The sequence below is a fragment of the Desmodus rotundus genome, chromosome 9 (assembly GCF_022682495.2).
Source record: "Desmodus rotundus isolate HL8 chromosome 9, HLdesRot8A.1, whole genome shotgun sequence".
NCBI classification, from domain to species: domain Eukaryota; kingdom Metazoa; phylum Chordata; class Mammalia; order Chiroptera; family Phyllostomidae; genus Desmodus; species Desmodus rotundus.
Window position 1 is genome coordinate 33,969,005 of NC_071395.1, and position 20,851 is coordinate 33,989,855.

Consider the following 20,851-nt stretch of genomic DNA (forward strand, 5'->3'; position numbering starts at 1 on the left):
TGGGTGTCTGTCAGGGAAACAGAGCCACATAGCTCAGGTGTATCTCCCAGCTCTGCTGCCTACCACAGGTGCGGCCTTAAGCAAGTTACTTGACTTCCTTGTGCCTCACTGTCTTCATCTGTAAAATGGGGCTACGACAGAACCTCCCTCACAGGTCATGTTAAATGAGTCAATACACATGACACATGTAGGCTGCATCTGGCATAGATCTGCAGAGAGAGGGGCAATCCTGAAGAAGAATAGCCCAGCTGGACCCGCCACACCTCAGGTTGCCCATGTATGGGACACCACAGCTACCTGCCTGGGGGGGCAGCCGTGAGGGTTAAAAACGATGGCACAGGAGACACTTCCAGCAAACTGCCTGCCTCATAGAAAATGTTCAATTTTCTATGAGCAATTACTCTTGGGCGACCTTGGCAGGGGGTTAGTGTGGCCCGTGAGCAGAGCAGGGTCTGGTGCTGGCCAGCTGTATCATTTGCTCTTGCCCTCTCAAATTCTGCAGAGTGTGCTGAGGCATGACTTCATGAATTATTCAGCACTCTCTGTTGAGGGAGGAGACCAGGCTCTTTCTGTTCTGTGTTCCCGGACGAAGACTGCTTGCTGTATGGACGTACCGCTTCCTTCCCTTGCGCCTGTAGGGAGTTGAGAGAGAATCCACGAGAGACTCTTATCCCCACTTGCTGGATGGAGCGACTGAGGCTCAAGTTGCTGATGCGGTTCTGGCCATCTTGGGGCTACAGGCACAGGGCGGGTGCACTCTGCTCTAGGCTCCTAGGAGAGTGTTTGCTGCCTCCTGGCCTCAGGAGCTCCTGGCAGACGAGGTGTCTAGGAGCCTGGGCTTGGGCTGGCAGAGTGCCTTGCCCCACACTGGCTTCAGGTGGGTACCCTGTGTAGGCCGTAGCGGAGGTTGGGGGCTGAGAGCAATGAGCCCGCTACACCCACTGGCCAGGCTATGACCACCTCCAGGAAGAAGTGGAATCCCACCTTCCCCTGTTCTGAAGCTGTTCCTGCCTCTCAACTTTGACCTCCTCTAGCCCCAGCCACCCCCTCTTCCAACCACCCTACTATGCTTGCATCCATGTACCCACTTACTCATTTATTCCGGCTAGAGAAGATGGAAAGATGAGGCCGACCCAGCTTCTGACCTCAGAAAGCTTCCAGTCTTAACATCATGGGTTATTTTTCATTAGAAAGAGCCAGGAGAGGGCTGTGTGGGAGGGGCCTCAGGCTCAGCCTCCGGCACCCTGAGTCAAGGTGGGCTTGAGTGGTAAAGGGGGCTCATGGCTGTAGAATTGCTCTCTTGACTGATACAGTCCTGACTTCATCTGGAACCTTCCTCACCCTCCCCCATTGGGTTAGGAGCTTCCTTGTGATCTCAGAGCCCCTTATACTTTGGGAGACAGCATAGTCCACAGGCTCTGGCCCTTGACTCTGCATCCTTGTGTGATTTATTTAATGCCCTCTTGCCTCAGTCTCCTCATCTGTAAAGTGGGGGTAGCAGTAGGCACACTCTGTTCACTAACACTGGTCCGTTTAGAGCATGAAGGGGGTGCCACAGGTGACAGTGCACTTGCCTGTCTCCCTCTTAGATGTGAAGGGAGGCTCTGAGGGTGGGGGAGACCAGCACCTGGCTCCAAGCCAGGCACCTGGGAAGCCTTGCTGCCTTCCCTTCAGGTAACTGTCCTGTGAATGGCTGTGCCTCCCGGCTACAAGAACAGGTCAGAGTCCTGGGGAGGAGACTGGGCCCAGGGCTGGCTCTGAGCTTCCAGCCGGGCACTCAGGGCTGCCGTGCAGGCCCTGCTTCCTGCTCCGATTGCATGGGAGAGTCACGATCACCCTGTCCGAACTTCAGGAAGGCAGTGAGGAAGAGTCAGTGCGGGTGCCTCTGAAGCAGGTCAGAGGAAGAGCGCACAGGAGCAGAGAGGCAAAGCGAACTATAAAGTCCTTGCACCGCAGCGCGTGTTGCTCACCCCCGGCAGGCCGCCTGAGCCAGACGCCGTTTCTTACCCCATCCCCACCCCAGGTCACCACAAGGCACGGATGGTGACAGAGTCCACATGGCTGCCCCTTAGGACTAGAGATTTGGGAGGAAGTAAGAAATGATCCCTCAGTTCCTTTATGGATTGGAGGCTGGGGTCAGGCAAGAGGGGCAAGGAGTCCTGACCCCCCAGGCTGTCAACAGTAACGGTGGCCCTGGGGCCTGTGTTTCTTGACTCGAAGCCCAGTGCTCATCCTCCACTCCCTCGTGGCCTCTGCAGCAAATGGGGTCTCCATCAGGGAAAGAGGAACATCGGTGTGAGGCTCATGCAGCAGGACCCTGGCCTGGGTGCGGGAAGAGCCCAGGCCTCCCTTTGCTGCCCTCTCTTGGGTCTAACTTTGGGAGCCTCCCGGGAGGCTGGGCTGCCCAGGGCATTGGTGAGCGGGCCTGGGCCTTGCGTCACCTGGCAGTGCGCTCTAAGATATGGACGTGTCACTGGCCTCTTGGCTGGGACAATGCAAAGTCGACTAGATGCCACTTTCTATTTCTATTTCTAGCCTGTTTCCCTGGGAGGCTCCAGGAAACAGCTCACATGACACGTCTGGCTTCCCAGGTGGGGGACAGGGCCCTGAATACAGAAAGGGACTTGGGTGAGCAGAGGCCGAGCTCCTGGGAGGAAAGCAGCCTGCAGGGTGGGCCGGGGGTGGGGGTGTGTTCTGGGAGCAGCAGCCCAAGTTCCGCGGGGTGACCAGTGATCTGGAAAGGTTTCTGGGTAACAAACCAGGCCCTATAAGGCCTGCAGAGTTGGTGTCCTGCCAGGGCCTGAGAGCTCATCCGGTCTTACTTGCTCATCTCACTAAGGAAAAAGCATAGTGGGGGAGGCCGCTCCCAAGGCCACAGCCAGGACATGGTGGCAGCAGGACAGCTTTGAGGGCACGGAAGACCCATCACGGGGACCCCTCAGTGGCTCACCATCGGCGGTGTTCACTGCTGGAGGTTGCTGGGAGGTGGTTTCCAGAGACTGAATGCTGGCATGAACTACTGAACACGCGTGGCTCTGATCCTGTGACTCTATCTTCCATCGGGACCCGCAGAGTCGCGGGACACAGGCAGTGGGATTCGGAGGAAGGAGGGCACGGAGAACGGCTGGGTTTCCCATGCTGCATGCTGGGCTGGGCATGCAGTAGGAGCTCAATTATGGCTGTTGGATGTGTGAACACAATGGGGAGGGGGCTGGACTGCTGTGGCAGAGCACTCACGAGAGTCTAACAGGGACACATTTAGGGAAAATAGAAAGGACAGGTGGCCCATTGGGAGAATAACCCTCTGGGGTACCTCACCCCCAAGAGGTAGTGTGGGTGGGCCAACCCTCAGCTGAACATTCCAAATGCATTCATTCACCACAGATCTACTAAGGGCTAGAAAGGGGGCAACAGACAGTTTTAGCCACACCCAGCCCCTGAGGCTTGTAACAAAGGCACAGGCGGGTCTTCCTGCAAGTGCCAGGGACCCTTATGGCCACCGTGCTGGGTGGGCTTACCTTTGCATGTCTATCAAAATTGAAAGTCCCTGGCAAAGTGCAGGTGACTCTGCTTGGGCTCAGTGGGTCCCCTCTCAAAGTTGCCAGTTACTCTGAACAGCCACCCATGCTTTCCCTCATTGAGGCGGGGCCCAGCTCCCCCATTCTCCTCGGCCACCTGTGTACGCACGGGTCGCCTTGAATCCTAGGACATTGCTTACCAGGATGCAGGCAGGACAGCGCCGGTCCGGGGCCTGCTGTCAGAAGTCTTCAACTCTAATTTGGGGACAGCAACGTGGCCCTTCCTGTTGTGGGTGTGGCAGCGGTCCCAAGTCCAAGCAGAAAAGCCCAAGGAGGCCCCAGGGATGGGTTTGCTCACCTGGCTGGGAAGAGCTTTGCTGGCTAGAAGAGAAATTGCACATGGTCACTCACTCAGGACTGGGGACACGGGCTTAGGCAGAGTGAGGCTTGGAGGGAAGGGGCCCCTATGAGCAACTCTAGGCTGCAGCTCTGGCGCCCCCAGTGGAGAGTGGGCCCGACCCTGAGCCTGGAGAAGAGGAAGGCTTTCCTCACACCTGCTCTGGGAGCTTGGAATATAAATGCCTGAACTTTCCCGAGCTCAAGGATGTCATTAACAAACTGCCCAATTGGTCCATTCATTCAGGGGACAAACAGTGAATGCTTACCAAGTGCCACGCACCACGTGTGCAAAGGTAAACCAGCTCCCAGAAACTGGGTCTTCTGGGAGCTTAAAATGGGGAAGAAAAAGTACTTCTCCCAAATGTAGATTTGTCAAGATGTGTCCATCTTTTTGATCAGGTTTCTTGCAGAGTCTCAGAGCAGGGGCAGGAGCCTGGGCTCCCCCACCCCCCGCCCCGTGCCATGCTCTGGGCCCCCCAGGCAGGGGCAGGCGACATGTCTTCCACCCACTTTCGCTTGCCTGAGCCTGGGATGTTGAGGGATGCTTAGGCCACCCTGCCACCACGACCCTAAATCCAGGACGACTGCCGGCTGACACCCACGGCAGCCACCTCCCTTCCCTGAAGCTTTATGGTGTTTTCCCCTGCTTTTTCCCCTGGGTCCCTGCAAAGAAATGCCATTTCATGCCTGCCCTCTCAGATGTGTGCCCCAAGTCCGCCACCACTGCTCAGCTGATGTCAGGGATGCTGGAGAGAAGGGCTAAAAATAGCCCTGATTTGAAGCGCTGCTCTCTGGGGCTGAGCCGGCAGCTGGCCCTCCACTTTCCTTCACGCTGAAGACATCTCAGCTGGAGTGTGGGGGGGTGGGGGGTTTCCAGTGCTGTCCAGGCGATGGAAGGTTCTAGAGTCCATTCTCACACTCAGAAAGAGCCCAGGGCTATATTAACGCACAATTCCTGCTGTGCCAGGCTTGAGGGCTCCTCAAGCCACCTGCACCTTGCATTTTGGGTGGTTTTAAGGGAGTCGGCAGGTGGGACTTCTGGGTGGGCACACAGGTGTACACAGCTGCGTGAGCATTTGGGTGCCTGTGATAAACTGCTGGGGCTGAGCGGGCTCTGGCAGGTCCTGCCCCTGCTATTCGGGAGCTGACGCCCTGGTAGGTTTGCTCCTCTCTTTCTGCACTGCCCACAGATGGACAGAAAGCCTGTCCTGTTGCGATGTTATCCAGCTGCGCTGGTGGGTAAGTTCTCTCTTGTGTCCAACCCAAATCTTTCCTGCTTTCATTGAGCTCCTGTTCCTGTTCTGCTTGTCTGCCTGGGGAACATGGATTTCATGTACTTGAATCAAGGGTTGCAGGCATCCCTTAGTCAAATAAGACCAGGGGCGAAATTCACTGTAGCACCTTCCAGTGGATGTCTGCCACGGTGGGCCAGGGGCGCCAGGTGTACAGATGCCCCTCCTGGGGGTTAAAATCTAGCTGGAGAGACACTTCTGTCCACGGGTGACTCCAGTACAGGGTGGGCTGCCTGAAACGCTGTGAGAGTGGAGGGGGGAGGTAACAGAGGCACGTGACACAGCCAGACAAATAGAGGCTTAAACGTGGTTTTCCGGTTTGAGCCTCGATTTCCTAATCTATGAAATGGGGCCACAGATGGGCTGCAGGGGCAGTCGCCCAGGCTGCCACGTAGAATGGGGGAAGGTGGGCTCTTCCTGAATGAGGGAAAACATTAGTGGCTGTTCAAAAACCTGACAACTTTGAGAGGGGACCCACTGACTCCAAGTAAATCATGCATTGTTGGAAGGAGTAAAGGAGGTGGGGAGCGAGAGGGAACGACAGAAAGTTAACGAAGTGGAGAGCATAGTGTGAGGAGTTAGCAGCGCCCTCCCTGGAGTTCAGCTCCCTGGTGTGAATCTCAGTAGCTACATCCTTGGGTGCCCTCTTGCTTCGGTTTCTTCATCTGTAGACAATTATATAGTTTCTAGGTTAAATGACTTAATATCTGTTGAGTGCTTACATTGTGCCTGGCACATAGGGAGAACCCAATAAACGGGCACTATTACTATATGAGGAGACAGTAGAGTGGGAGGGAGATGTGGGGGGCAGGTAATTTGACCCATGCAGGGAGTGAGGCATGTGGAGGGGAGCTGGGCCCTGCTCCTACCTGCATGCCCTTGACTCTGTGCCCAGGTGGGAACCTGTGGCTGTCCCCTGGGTCCCAGAGCAGGAGCAAGCAGCAGGAGAGGGCATGTACCAGGAAGGCCTGGGAATGGAGTGCTGTCCGTCGTGGCCAGGGGGCAGGGAGCAGGGTGGGAGGGGGTGGTGGGGAAAGCAGGAGACTAGCCACTTGGATGTAGAGCCAGTGGGGAGCCACCCAGGTTCCTGAATCTAGGTCAGCCTTGACCTCCTCACCTGGAAAGTGGGGATGGTGATAATGGCGACCCGGCAGAGGCTCGCAGGCTACTCTCTGACCTTGTCTCACGCGCCAGGCACTTATTGCCTTGAGGTCTGTGGAGGGTCTGCAAGAGCTGGAAGGGCTTTTGCTCCGAGACCCTAGGGAACAGCCCTGGGGTTCATACCTGGCCACAGAGTCAATGGCATGCAGGGAAGAACACAGCCTTTTTGTCACAGCAGCCCCCATGGTTGGCCCCTGGTGACCCAGCTCAGCAGTTCTCAGCAGGTGAGAAGCCCCAGAGTGGAATGATTTCCAAACAAGCCCCAGGCAGCCCAGGACCCTGAGACACCTCCCACCCCAACTTCGGGCCACTCTCTCCTGCATTCACTGCACAACCACCTGGCTCTACACCCTCCCGGTCCCGAGATGTGGTCAGAATGGAAAGGACACATGAGAGGCAACCCCTCCACCCCTAGAAGGAGGGACCAGATGAGAATGCAGGTCTCACAATGTCACAGCAGCTCTCCACACCTTCATCTTCACCTCCACCAGACAAGTCAAGATTCCCACGCAAGCCAGGTGCAGGTGGAGGGAAGTGAACCCCATGAGAACAGGCCTGGGGCCCTTCGAGAGTTCAGGTATCAGTGAGTTTTTTGCTGCTTTGGCGGCAGCTAGCCCAGCTCCATCCCTGATGTTGGGGGCAGCGTGTCATCGGATTTGGGAAGACCGCATCCTCTCACTTTCCCTCTGGCCAGCAACTGCCGTGCTCCTGTTCTCTCTGAGCTGGCTCACAGCTGAACAGAGCCCAGCGCCTCCATGTGGGTTTGGCTTTTGCTCTGTGTCCTGTGTCTGCTGTGATGTCAGTGGATGGTCAGGAGCAGGCAGCCCTGGGGGCCAGGAGGGGAGGCGTGGGCGGGAGACCACCCCCTCAGTAACCCAGGCTTGGCTATGACACAGGGGTGTGATCAGGTGCCTCCAAGTGTCTGTACAGGTGAGGGCTTAGACACGTGGAGCGTGTGCTTGCATGTGGTCATTTGTATGTGTGGGTCTCTGTGCTCTGTAGGACGCAGTGTGTTGTTGCCATGTGGGTGTGTAAACTTCTTGTGTAGTTAGCATGCACACACCAGGGATGTGTAGTGTGCATGGGTGTCTGTTGCAGTGTTCATGCGGCATGTGTTCCTGTAGGTGGTACGTGTGAATGTGATCATGTGCATGAGTCTGTGTGAGACTGGGAGTGTACGCCACACCCCCAGGATAAGAGTAAAGATGCCTCGAGGTGGCCTGGAGGCATGGCTAGTCATATTTAAATCAACAAAAATATAAAGGCATTTTTTGAAAGCAGCAAAGAGCCCTTTAGGTGAATAACTGGATTATTAGTTTCAGAGGAAAATACACCTGGCCTTTGAGGTCTGCTTCACTGGTCTTTCCGTAAAGGGCTGGAGGGGTCAGAGCGCAGCCCCAGCTATTGCTGCCCCCAGGCCTGAGTGCTGTCTGCGGAGCAGCCTGGGCTCCGGGACCACAGCCTTGGACGGGCTGTAGGGGCCTGAGCACTGCTGACAAGACCCAGCCCTGTGGGGAGGGCAGGAGCTGTGTTGTGTGGCTTTGTTCCGGCTCGGTCTCCGGGGCAGCATCTGCAGATGACCATCAGGAGGGAAAGTCTGAGGCCCAAGCAGAACCCTGCCTCCCCGCTGCCTCCCCAGGGCCTGCTCCGCACTGTGGTTGCAGGTGAAATGCAGGGTCTGCCACGGCCTCCAGCCAGCACATGCCCGGCAGGTTTCTAGTAGCTTCCAGGGGTTGGGTCCCCTCCCTGACTGGCATGTGGGCTCTGGAGGGGCAGCCTTCCACAGTGCCACCACTGGCCCTGTGCCGGGAGACGTGCACGCAGGAGAAGGCAGGCCTGGCGTGTTCGGTGACTGAGAGCCAGAGTCCAGTCTGTGCCCTGGCAAGTCTGCTGCACCCCCTGCTCCCCGTCTCAGGTTCCTCCCTCCCTCCTAGGGGAAGCTTGAAGGACCAAGGCCACCCTCAGAGGCGACCACCACTCCCTGGGTGGGAGAGAAGAACTCACAGAGTTGGGTTCCAAAAGAAGCCACCTACTAGGTGAGTGGTGAGGGCTGGAGATCGCTAAGACGACCCTGCTCAAGATGGCTCCCTAAGCAGACAGTAAGCCCCCCAGCCCCCTACCCCAGCAATCCCCCTCAATAGTTGTTTTGACTCGAGGGAGCCTCTGGGATTGGGCTGTGGGGCCAGCGCTGCCTTAAATCCTGTAGCTCCGGCCCATCCATTCCCTGTCCAGGCTCACGCAGCAGCAGCGGTGAGTCAGTGCCCCACAGCCATTCCTCATCTCCCACCCTGGAGCGTCATCACCAGAGTCTTCTCCACAGTGGCTAGTCCTGGGGGCCAGGCCCAAGGGGACTTTGATCAGGGGAGAGGGAGCAGGAAAGGGTGGTGAGGCGAGAAGTCTCATCACTCCTTTGCCCAGTCTCTTCCTGCCTTCCTTCTTGCTCAGTTGGCAATTTTGAGAGTTCTGGATGTATTCTGGGTACAAGTTCTTTGTCAGATATGTGATTTGCTCCCAGTCTGTATGTTTTCTCCCAGTCCGTAGCTTGTTTGTTCATTCTCGTAACAATGTTGTTTATAGAGCAAAATTTAAAAATTTTGATGGAAGCCAATTCATCAATTTTTTCTTTGACGAATCATGCGTTTGCTGTCCTAATGCTCAGTCACAAAGATTTTCTCCCATGTTTTCTCCTAAAAGGTTTATAGTTTCACACTTTAATCTGTGATATGTTTTAAGTTAGCCTGTGAATGACTGATTGTTCCCCCAGCATTTGTTGAAAAGACATCTTTTCTCCATTGAATTATCTTTGCACTTTGTCAGAAATCAGTTGAGTGTGTATGTGTGGTTCTGTTTCTAGACTCCGTATTCTGTTCCATTGATCAGTGTTTCTGTTTTTGCTGGCACCACACTGTCTTAATTAATGTAGCTTTATAGTATGTTCTAAAATCTGATAGTGAGTTCTTTAAATTCATTGTTTTTTTTTCAAAATTGTTTGGCTGTTCTAGTTCCTTTGCCTTCCCATATAAATTTTAGAATCTGCTTGTCTATATTTGCAAAAAAAGAAATCCTGCTGGGTCTTTATTGAAATTGTGTTAAGTCCGTTGATCAAGTTGGAGAGAATCGTCATTATATTGTCACTATATTGAGTCATTCCACCCATGAACATGGCACGTCTTTCTATCACTTAGATTTTATTTGATGTCTTTTATTAGTGTTTTGTAACTTTAAAGTATAAATCCTGCACATTTTATTAATTTCTGAACATATTTTGGTACTACTAATTTAAGTCTTATATATTTTTATTTATTTTATTATTTTAAAAGATTTTATTTATTTATTTTTAGAGAGAGGGGAAGGGAGGGTGAGAGGGAGAGAAACATCAATGTGTGGTTGCCTCTTGAGCACCCCCTACTGTGGACTTGGCCTGAAACCCAGGCACGTGCCCTGACTGGGAATCGTACCAGTGACCTTTGGTTTGTAGGCCAGCACTCAATCCACTGAGCCACACCAGCCAGGGAAAATCTCACATATTTTTAAAATTTTAATTTCCAATTGTTCATTAGTAGTCTATAGAAATACATTTAATTTTTATATGCTGACCTTGTATCATGGGACTTTGCTAAACCTACTAATTGGTTCTATAAGCTTTTTGTACATTCCTTGGGATTTTCTACTTAGACGATCATGTCATTTATAAATCAGGGACAGTTTTACTTCTCTTTGCGATCTGTGTATACTCTCTTTTTCTTGGCTTATCGCACTCTGGAACCTCTAGTATGGTGTTGAGTAGGTGTGGTGAGAGTAGGCCTCATCGCCTTGCTCCTGATCCTGAGAGGAAAGATTTTGGTCTTTTATTATTAATTATGATATTAACTATAGGTTTTTGTAGATGCTCTTCCTCTATGTCAAGTTAAGAAAGTTCTCTTCTATTCCTAGTTTTCTGAGAGGTTTTTAAAGTCATGAATGGATGTTGGATTCTGAAAAATGCATACTTTCTGCATCAGTTACTGTGATGTGCGATTTTTCTTATTAATATTATTGATTATATTGAATATCAAACCCACTTTACATCCATCAAATAAGCCCTATGCTGTATCATCCCTTCTGTATATCATTGGATTTGATGTGTTAACATTTGGTTGAAGATGTTTTACATCTATGTTTATGAGGGATATTGTCTGTAGTTTTATTTTCTCATATGGTATCTGTTTGGCTTTGCTATCAGAGGAATGCTGGCCTTGTAAAATGAACGGTGATGTGTTCTTTCCTCTTTTGTTTTTCTGGAAAAAAAAGTGTATAGAATTGGTGCTATTTCGACTTCACATGTTTGGTAGGTGTTACTATTTTTCCTAAGGAAGACTCTCTAAGCTTCAGGCCCCACATCCTGGACTGATCCCTGTTTGGGGCTTTAAGGGTGGGTAGTTCTCAACAATCAGCGTTTTCAAAATGCTGTTTCTGAGAATGTTCTAAGAAGCAGCAGGGGACCATGGGCCCACAGAGGCTACCCGGATTCAGCCTGCTGCCCCTGCAGAAATCACTTATTTCCCATCCCAACCAGCAGGGGGCAGAGCTGCCCCTGATTCCCAGGGGGGCAACTCAGTTTGGACAAGACCTGTCTGATTTGCCTGAACTATGACTGGCCATGTGACTTTGGGGAAATCACTCAGCCTCTCTGAGCCTCCGATGAGCCAATGGGAAAAAGGAGACGACAAATGATTTTCCCTCCAAGCGCTGGTATAAAAGAGAAAGTGTGCCCAGAGAGCTAAAGAGTTCTGGAGGCAGTATAAGGAGCTTTGAACAATTCCATGGTTTACAAATAAGGGGAGGAGATAGAATTGGGAGCAGAGTAAGCAGAGCAGGGTAAAGGAGAGGCGGAAAGCACGTCAGAGGGGCAGAAATAGCTGTCATCTGTGGCTTCCGGTCTCCCAGATATTCTCATGGTATGTCATTTGAGCTCCCCCCTGCCCCGCGACCCGCCAAGAGGGCATGATTGCATATATTCATCCGTTCACCATATCCCAGGGTCCTGCTCTGGGTCAGGCATCTGATAGATGAGGGCCTGGGGCTCAGAGAAGTTAGGAGGTGTTTCCCAGGTAGCACAGCCACGGACAGCACTGGACTAGAGCCCAGGTATTTTGGGTGATCGTGCCTTTCCACCATACCACACTCAGGGGCAAAGAGACAAGTGGTCCACCTCCGAGAGGCCTGTGGGAAGGGTGGAGAGCCCTGCTCCCCCGTGCCAGACTGTTCAACCCCTGACCCGGGTAAATTCAGGCCCAGTTCCTAACCTCAGTGATTTGGTTGCCCTCTGTAAAACGAGGGTAATATTATGTCTGCCTCAACAGGTTGTTGCAAGGATTAAATGAGTTAATAAGTACAAAAGGCTCAGAGCAGTGCCTGGCACCTGTGAGCACCACACACAAACATCAGGCACTATTATTTGTAAACATGGCCATACTGTGGCTCTGCAGAGCCACCCCCTTAAAGAAGGCAGGAATTACAAAGTGTCTGCAGAAGCTTGGAGATCCTCAGGTCTGCCACCCCCCCGCCCAGATGGCAAATAGTACAGGCCCAGCCTCAGGAGGGGCTTGCCCGAGGTCTTGCGGACTGACCAGCGTTGCTGAGTCCTCGCTCCATGAAGATGTGCTGCCTCTCTGCTTTGAGACCCATGCATTTCATGATGCGATGCTCTTAGGAGAGAGGCAGTGTGACAGGTGGTGACACAAGATGTGGAAACAAATCCAGGAGAGTTGAGTGTCTTTCCTTCTGGACCACTTTCCTTGTGGCAGTGAGCTTTCTGGAACCCGCCAGGGAGGGAGAGAGGTTGACGGTTTGGGGGAGCAGCAGCCCACCTTGTGTCACCTTGTGTCCCTTCCATAGGGACTCAGCACATCTGGGCCTGTCACCTCCTGCCCTAAGACGCTGCTGCAAAAGAAGGTGGTGCTAGGCCTCCGGAGGCCACTTGCTGGGGATGAGATCACCTCCAGAGCTGCCTTCCTGCGTGGCTTAGGGTCTGGCGCCACCTCGTGGCCATAAGCTAAGGCTCTTTTTGCAGAGGTGCTGGAGGCTTAGTTTAGGCAGCTAGCTGGCTGGCTGTCCCAGAGGTTACTTAGACCCACTCTGGATTTCACACACACCCCTCAGTTGTGTGTCTTTTGGGGGCCCAAGGACTTAAGAAGAGAAGATGAGTTTTCAGGAGCCAAAAGAGCAGAATAGGTAGAAGGCAGTTGATCAGGAAATCCTGGGCTGGACTCCAGGGTGGGAGGCTGTGTGAGCTGCTGTTCTAGGAGGTGTATTTTGCAGATTTGGTTTCAGACTTGATCCTGGTACACTCTGGGCTCCCAGCATCCATTCATTATCAGCACCAGAGGGAGAGGCTCTGGCTTTACCCACTCCCACCTTTATTCATTCCCATACGCTGGGATGCTCTCACAGAGAACATTTGAGGTTTGTTTCTCTGCTAGTCATTATAGTTGAATCAGCATGTTCTGGGCTCATTGACTTCCGTTGACCTGGAAGGGCAGAGGGGCTTATGGCTTGGGGAAATGGGGGCTGGAGGGACAGGTCAAGTGCTCCTTTTCCCCTGGTGGGGCGGACCTGGGTGAATCCAAGTGGTGGTGTTACTTGGCCTGGGACCTGCATGCAGAAGCTTGACTGCCGCGTAACCATTTCTCCACCTCGGTCCACCTTGTGAGGCCAGGAGAAGAGTCTGTGGTCTGAGAGCACCCCTGCAAGAGCATATACCTTTGTGGTCTTGTCCCTGTGGGAGTCTGTGGCCCATGGCATTGTGTGTCACAGGTGTCAGTGTAGGTAGAGTTGAGTGTTGGATCGTGGACACCACATCTGACCTGTGAGGCCACTGGCCCCTCGGCTCGGCTGTTCTGGGCGCTGGTGCACAACTTCCTGACTCACAGCCCTGCCTCAGCCCCTCACGCGGCACATCCCTGCCCCCACCACTCTGCCTGCCCAAGCCACTGCCAGGTCTGCTCCACCTGACCCTTCCTGCCACCCTGACTCAGTCTGGCCTACCCAATCCCTCCCAAACTCCTCGTGACCTGTCTCCTCATACCGTGCCCTCCCTGTGCACATTTGTCGTGGCCACCTTCTCTTCCAGGTGGCCCTCTCCTTCAGGCCCCCAAATTTTGACACTGCTTTCCTCTACGTTCTCACTTTCTCTTTCCTTTCCATCTCTCTCTCTCTCTGTTTCTTTCTGTGTCCCTTCTCTGTGTATGTATGTGTCTTTCTCTGTCCCCCTGTCTAACTCCCTCTCTGTCTCTCTCTGTCTCCCTGGCTCTCTCTCAGTGACCCTGTGGCTTTACAGATCAGGCACAATAACGTCCTTTCCCTTTTCTGAACTTCTTCCCTGGTCCCTTGACTCTGGGAATTTATAGACTGAGGCCGAGAGACAGGCCACAAATCATGGGAAGTGCCACAGCTAGTAAGTGACAACCTGGAACAGAACGAGAATTCAGTGCTTCATTTCGCCTCCAAGCCTCAGTTTCCCTGCGTGTTAAATGGTGGTAATCAGCCTGCTCCACAAGGCCTAGCAGGAACTCCAGGAGGTGATGGGCCCGGGACTCCTGTCCTCCCCCACCCCACCCTCCCAGACAGGGTCCCCACTGCTGTGCTGCCCTCCCCTGTGCCTGGGCCTCCCACCTTCCTGCCTTCAGTTCCTGGCAGGACTGTTTCTTTGCTCACTCCTGGGAGTGCGTCTATAGTGACATGAGGTGTCTGTCCCAGCTCCCCTGGGTGGGCCTTTCAAAGAGGCAGCACCCACAGGCCCTTCGGAACCCAGAGAGACAGCCTCAGCCCCATCTGTCGGGCGTTGGATGGCCGTGCACTGTTGCCCATGTGTTGGGTTCAGGTCCCAGGCGACGGTTTACAGGGTTGCTTTGTGTCCCGAGCACACCCCAGGGGACCCTGGATCACTTGCCATCTGTGGGGGCCAGTCCATGAGTAGTGCTCTGGAGGGAGTCCCACCAGTTTGGACATGGAGAAGAGCTTTATTCCGCAGGTTGAAATTATTTTACGGATGTAGGTTTTAGCAGCTTTGCTTCTAAAGCATGGGCTTCTGTAACATCAACGCAAGGTTCTTGGGCAATGCCCCGTCTCTCATTGCTCCAGCGGAAATGCAGGGCCCCTCTCCACAACCTGCTTTGTGATCCCTCCCAGAAGTTTGCTGCAGACGTGAGAGTCATCCCACGGGGACTCCTCAGTACTGAAAGGCAGGTGTCTTCCTCCTACAGCCATAGGCACCGGGGACACTGCATGACAACAGACAGGCTCACGTGCTCCACAGGAGACAGAAAAGACATGAAAAAGTGGGGAGAGGGAATGGGAAGTGAGGGGCAGGCAGGGTCCCTTGAGCCAAGGGAGGAGGTGGGGATTTGGTTCTAAGCATTATGGGAAGCCATGGGGTGGATGAAAACAGGAGTTGACATGGTTGCATTTATGATTTTCAAACAGCACCTTGGCTGCTGTGTGCAGAGCGGGCAGCTCTGGGGCCAGAGTGGGTGCTGGGTGACCAGTGCAGAGGCTTCTGCTTTCATTCGGGGCAGGAGGGGTAGTGGCAGGGGCCAGGCTGGTGGTGGTGATGGGACAGAGAGAAGGGACCACCCAGCAGCCCCAGGTGGGCAGGTGACAATGCTTGAAGGCAGTGGGAACAACATAGGGTGTCAGCCTCCATGATTCAGGCTCAGCATCATAGAAGGCACAATGATTACGCTCCCTGGGGTGGTCAGGGACACGCGTGTGGGTCTGTCCTGTTGGCTGTGGCCCCGGGTTTATGGTTCATGTTCTTGATCCTAACTGAGCCACACAGCCAAGCCTTCTGAACTTGCCTTTTCCCTGGCGCCACCGGGTCCTCTGGCCCTGGCCGGCCTCAGGGACTGCTGGCCGACTTAGTACTTTGAATCCTCCCCTTGACTGGGGTGTGGAGACAGCTCCTGAGAGTTCAGGTAAAAGGAGGCATGGAGTTTTCTTGCTGGACCCAGGATGTGTGCCCACCACTCTTGTTACCTCCCAATCTCCCCCACACCCAGCTCTGTGATGCTGTGATTCTTTTCTCCACGTTAAAGAGTACCAAGGGCATGGAGTTGGAGTGATTAATTAGTGCAAGGTCCCATTAGCAAATGGCAAAGCTGGGATTTGAACCCTGAGCCCATGTCTTCCACCTGAACCTGTTTCCTTTGTCCCTTGTCCTCCCTGGTGGAGCAGACTCAGTGCACTTGTGTGATGGTGTCCTGGGCCAGACGTGCACTGAGGTTCAGGGCAGACTGTGTCTCCCCTGTGTTGAGGGTCTCATGAGCTTTGCTGCCCAATGGCCTGGGGCTGGCTTCTGGTTGCTCCACTGTTCAACTGTGGGTCCTTGGCTGTTCCCCATCTGTCCCATGTGAGAACTGCACCTGCCTATTGCCCAGGACGCAGCCAGCCGCGGTAGTTAGTAGAAGCTCCACAAATGCTACCCTGAAGCCTTACCCTCATGTCTGTATCTGTGTCCATGGCTGGGAGGACGCCTCAGAGCAGAGGAGGAGACCCCAGCATAGGTGGCTGTGGTTTTGGGGGGCAACGTGGCCCTCCCAGAGCCCCCACCCCCACCCACGCTCTCTGTTCTGCTCCGTCCCTCCTGGCAGGTATATCCGCACCATGTACCTGGGGATCCAGAGCCAGCGGCGGAAGGAACACCAGCGACGCTTCTACTGGGCTATGATGTACGAATATGCAGACGTCAACATGTTGCGCCTCCTCGAGACCTTCCTGGAGAGCGCCCCCCAACTGGTGCTACAGCTCTGCATAATGATCCAGAAGAACAGCGCAGAGACGCTGCCCTGTGAGTGCCCCGCCCCCGGAGCTTGGGGGAATGACCTTCCTGTGGGCAGGGACAGGCCCCCCATTCCATCTGGGGGCCACCTGGTGGCCACCTGCCTCCTACACAGTCAGTACCCAGCGTCTTCTGTGGGTGTTGCCCATACTGACCCCCGGTGCTCAGGATGTCCAGGTTCCTGTGCGCTGCTGACCTGGCTCTCCCACAAAGAGGGCGTGAATGGCACTGACATTTCCTGGACCCCTGGTGCAAATGTGCTCACTGCCCACGGCCACTTTGTTCCACGGACTAGAGCAGAGCCGGGGTCTCAGGTGTCCCTGGGAGCAGCAGCATGGAGGGCCCTGGTCTCCCACTTGGGGGGACCGACCCCTTCCCTTTGGTGCTGGCCTGAGCTGAGGTGTTCGCACGTGTGCAGGGTGGGGAAGGCAGCCTTGACATAGCACATGGCAAAAAGACTAAAGTGCGGGAGACAGCACTTTCAGACATGTTTAAGTCATGGCTCTGGCTTCAGATCAAAGCTTATGTAGTCATTCCATTTATATAACAGACTCAAGGAGCTCTGTTCTAGTTATATTGGGGGAGGGGGTCCAGAGCCTGGCACACTCTACCCACTGGCCTTCTCCCCCATCCTGGCCCCTGTGGCCCCAAATGGTCTCCAAGGAGCCTCAGAAGCCCCCAGAGCCCAGTCTGCACAGCACTGGTCTCTACAGCAGCAGGGAGTCTGGCTTCTGGCCGTTCGGCTGCCCGAGAAGGTCTTGTGAGGTTAGACTTCACCAGACAAGCCAGAGTCCCACCCCAGGTCGCCAATGGTCAGAACAGCCTTGCTCTGCCAGCCTTCAGGGAGCCCTCAGGGGCCTGGGGGGCAGACTGAGGTGCCTAGTGACAGGCATCTTTCCCGTTCATGAAGCCGCCACATGTGGCCACCCTCAAACCCCACCGGCTCCAGCTCTGCAGCCAGAGCAACCTGCTCCAGGGGGCACATTTGCTGGAGGCTGTGGAGGGCCCCTCTCTCCCCCATCTGGGTCCTCCTTTTCCCAGTCCTGTTGCAGTCTGAGACCCCCATCTAAACTGCCCTTTGCAGTTTCAGTTTCAAATCTCCACGTGGCTCAGGCTGCCACGTTGTCCATCCAACCTTTGGCCACATCCCAGCACCACAGATAGACAGGGCAGGGGGCAGAATGACACAGGGGGTGAGCTCCCAACAGGACGCAGGTCCTAGGCCAAGGTCCTCGGCCCCGCTTAGCCCCTGCTGTGATTTTGGCTGTTGCCCTTCCCTTCTCAAGGCCTCCTGGCCTCTTTGGTGTCATGGGGAGGTAAGACTAATCCTTGATTTTAGGGGGATGCAGTGATATGATGCATGTAGACCACTTTGTAAAATGTCAAGCAAGATCTCCTGGGGAGATCGCCCACCGCCACCCCTCTTTGGCCCTGGGGGTCAACCCAGCACCAGCCTTTTTGTTGAGCGTGTCCGTTCCATGATGGTTTCTCAGCTTATAAACACAGAGAGGCTGGACGTGAGATCTCTAGGGAGGAAACTCACAGGACAGCACACGTGGCTTCCTCTTGCCATGGGAGCCCAGAGGGGCCAAGGTCAGTGAAGGCAAAGAGGCTGGTTGGGTGTGTGCTGCCACCAGCAGGCACTGGGGGGCGGGGAGAGCTGCAGTGACGACGGTCATGCACCCTGGAGAAGCCCCCCGGCCCTTCCTGTCTCACGTCCCTCATTCTGTGCGCAGCTCACAGGTCGGGTGAGCGTTTCCTCGCATTTCTGTGCGGTGTGGAACAGGTGTTTCTCAAAACAGGCGTTCATGGTCAAATGCATTTGGGAACTGCTGGGTGAAACTAAGGTCAACAGCAGTCTTTGCTGTTGGTTGTAAATCCCCAGACAAGGTTGGGGTCTGTGGCAGTAGCAGGGTTGACAGGAGGGAAGGTACCTGTGTCACTGAGCACAGAGGCTTGGCACTGTGCTCTTAACGTAACCCCTACCCTGTCTACTCATCACCGTACCGTTTTGTTATGATTCCAGTTTCAATGACGCCTTCCCTCTCTTTTCCCATAAAAAGCTGCATGACATGAATGCGCTCTAAAGAAAATCAGTTTAGAGATTAGAAATTGGAGGAGGGGAGAGAAAGTCTGAGAACTTGGAGGGGGCCAGGTGGAAGGCCTCTCCAGTCCTGTGAGAGCGGGGAGTCTGTGGAGCAAATTGGAAAGGGGGGGCCAGCTCCCGCCCTGCTACTGGACAGCTGTGGGGCTTTGGGCAGTTCCTGAGCCTCTCTGTTCCTTCGTTTTCTCCTTTCTGACATGAGGATGAAATTAGTACCTGCTGCAGAGGGTTGTTATGAGCATGTAACGACATGACGAATGTCGAGGGCCTTGTGCAACATCTGGCTGTTTTGTTGGTGGAGGGGTGATGGTGGAGCTTTCCTTGTAGATCCACTTCCTGCATTGGACTGCAAGCTTTGCTAGTGAGATCCATGACTGACTGGCCTTGCCCGGGCTGGCCTTTGGCTGACCACTGTATACCGTTAATGCTAATACATGGTTAGAAAGGTCACTATCAGCTTTAGCAGGTGCGTTTCCCATTGATCTTGCCCAAGGCCAGCCTCTCCCACTTTGGCCATCTGTCCACCTTCTAGTCCTCACTCACTGCTGGGTTAACAGGAGTCAGTCTGAAGGGTGGGTTTGTATCCCATTTCCCCATAAATTCAGACTCAAGTGAAAAATATAACTAATAATAATAATCCATACAAATATTATGCTAGAGTCATCTGGGCGTTTTGGCAGGGTCTTCCTTAAATCTGATGTCTGCATACTTTGAACAAGGATAAACATAGAGCTGTAAGAGGTCGGGTGCGGATGCACTATTCACACCGGTAGTGAGCCGCACGTCTGCTGGAAGCCCTGCCAGCACCCTGGGCTGCGACAGGGTTTGGAAAGCAGTCCAGGAGAGTGGAAAGTCAGATGGAGCTGCGCGCAAGTGCCGCCTTGGCCATTTACCAACTTTATGGCACAGGGTGAGTTAATTTCCCCACGGGGTATCTTCGTGTGCACAGTGGGCATACACTGCCTTCGGAATTGGCGTGGCGGCCTCATGAGCTGCACGCTTACCTCTCCGGCACTTTGCCTGGCATACTGTGCGTGTTTGGTGCAGTCTGCCCTTCCACAAAGGTGCACTAAATGGGGCGCCCTATCACATGATGAGGGCAACAGGGAGCATAAGAGACTTGGTCCGTGCCCTCTGGCATTCCCCATCTCTGGGGAGGCAGATGAAACAATTAGACACGACATGCGGTAAGTGCTTTGGAGCAAGCAGATACAGTACTGTGACCGAAGTCCACAGGATGGGGGCTGCTTTGGGCGGTGGGGGCAGGGGAAGCCTCTCCAGACAACTGACATTTCGGCTTCCTGTAAATGAGAAGGAGCCAACTCTAGGAAGAGCAGAAACAATGGAACAGCACATACAAAGGTCCTGGGGTAGGAAAAGCCTGGCTTCTTCTAGAAGGTGTCAGGACCCAGCACGGCCTGACACTTTGGCAGTGGGGAGGGGGTCTGGGAGGAGAGGGATGGCAGGAGCCCGACCAGCCAGGGCGTGCTGGTCCCTGTGAGGAGTGTGGGTTTGCACTAAGTGCAGAGGGAAGGTTTATGAAGGAAAGCTATACAATCAGATTCCCCCTTATATAAGAATCCCTTCCCTGCTATGCAGGGGCAAGCAGGAGCTGAGCTAGGAGTCCCAGCTTAGTGGCTGCTGGGGAGGTCCAGGCGTGAGATGACGGGGTTCAGTGTTTTTGGGAAATGACGCCAAGTGTGCAGATCTGAGTGGTGCCCCGGAGAGTGAGTTGACAGGACTCAGCAGGGCTGGTGTAGACAGTGTGGGGGTGGGGAGTGGGGGTTCTAAGTGGGTGTGTTGAGATGGAGGAGGGGGAGCTGGCGGGGGACACAGATCAAAAGTCAATAGCTCTGTCACTGTTCCTCACTTATGGGTTTTCTGATGCTTCCACATGAACATTGGCTGGGGCGGGTGTGGGGTGCCGTTTGCTGCACCTCCACAGCACCTAAGTCTGCCTTTTTTGCTTAAGTCCACACGGAGGAGTTGCCCTACTTATGGGCTCTGGTGACCACCTTCCCCTGGCATCTCATTACCACCATTTGCCAGACACTGGGTCAGGACTTGGGTTGGCAAGGACACTCCCCTTTAGGGGTTTATGGTCCGGTATAACACATTTAAATTTTTTGATGGATGCATGAACACAGGAGGGAGTAACTGTTTCTGGGGTTGTGATGGAGGAGGTAACATTTGATCTGGGTTTTGATGGATCAATAGGAGCGCTCCTGAAGGAGAAGGCTGGGAGGTCTTTCTGGGCAGAGGATCCACAGGTACCGAGGGACGGAGGCCTGAGAGAGCATGGCGTGGGCGGAGTGAGTGGTCTGAGGTGCCTAGAGCATGGAGTATATCGCAGCAAGTGTGGGGACGGTGGCGGCGATGACGATGATGACCCTACTGACGTTAGATAAGGCTTTGGGAGAGCCTGCCTGTGCACAGGGACTAGTTTAAGAAGTTTACGCGGATTAACCCAGTAAAGGCCCAGAGCAACCCTGTGAGTAGATGCTCCAGTATTCTCATTTTGTAGATGATGAAACTGAGGTTCAGAGAGGTTACGCAATAA

General features: G+C 54.0%; 1 protein-coding gene across 1 annotated transcript in view; it reads left to right on the top strand.

Moving 5' to 3' along the window:
* The window catches only part of XKR6 (XK related 6), a 231,811-nt gene that overhangs the window by 192,848 nt on the left and 18,112 nt on the right, over positions 1 to 20,851 (top strand). The window contains exon 2 of the mRNA XM_053911924.1: positions 16,000 to 16,196. Within this exon, the coding sequence (XP_053767899.1) occupies positions 16,000 to 16,196 (197 nt within the window). The remainder of the gene's footprint in view (positions 1 to 15,999; positions 16,197 to 20,851) is intronic.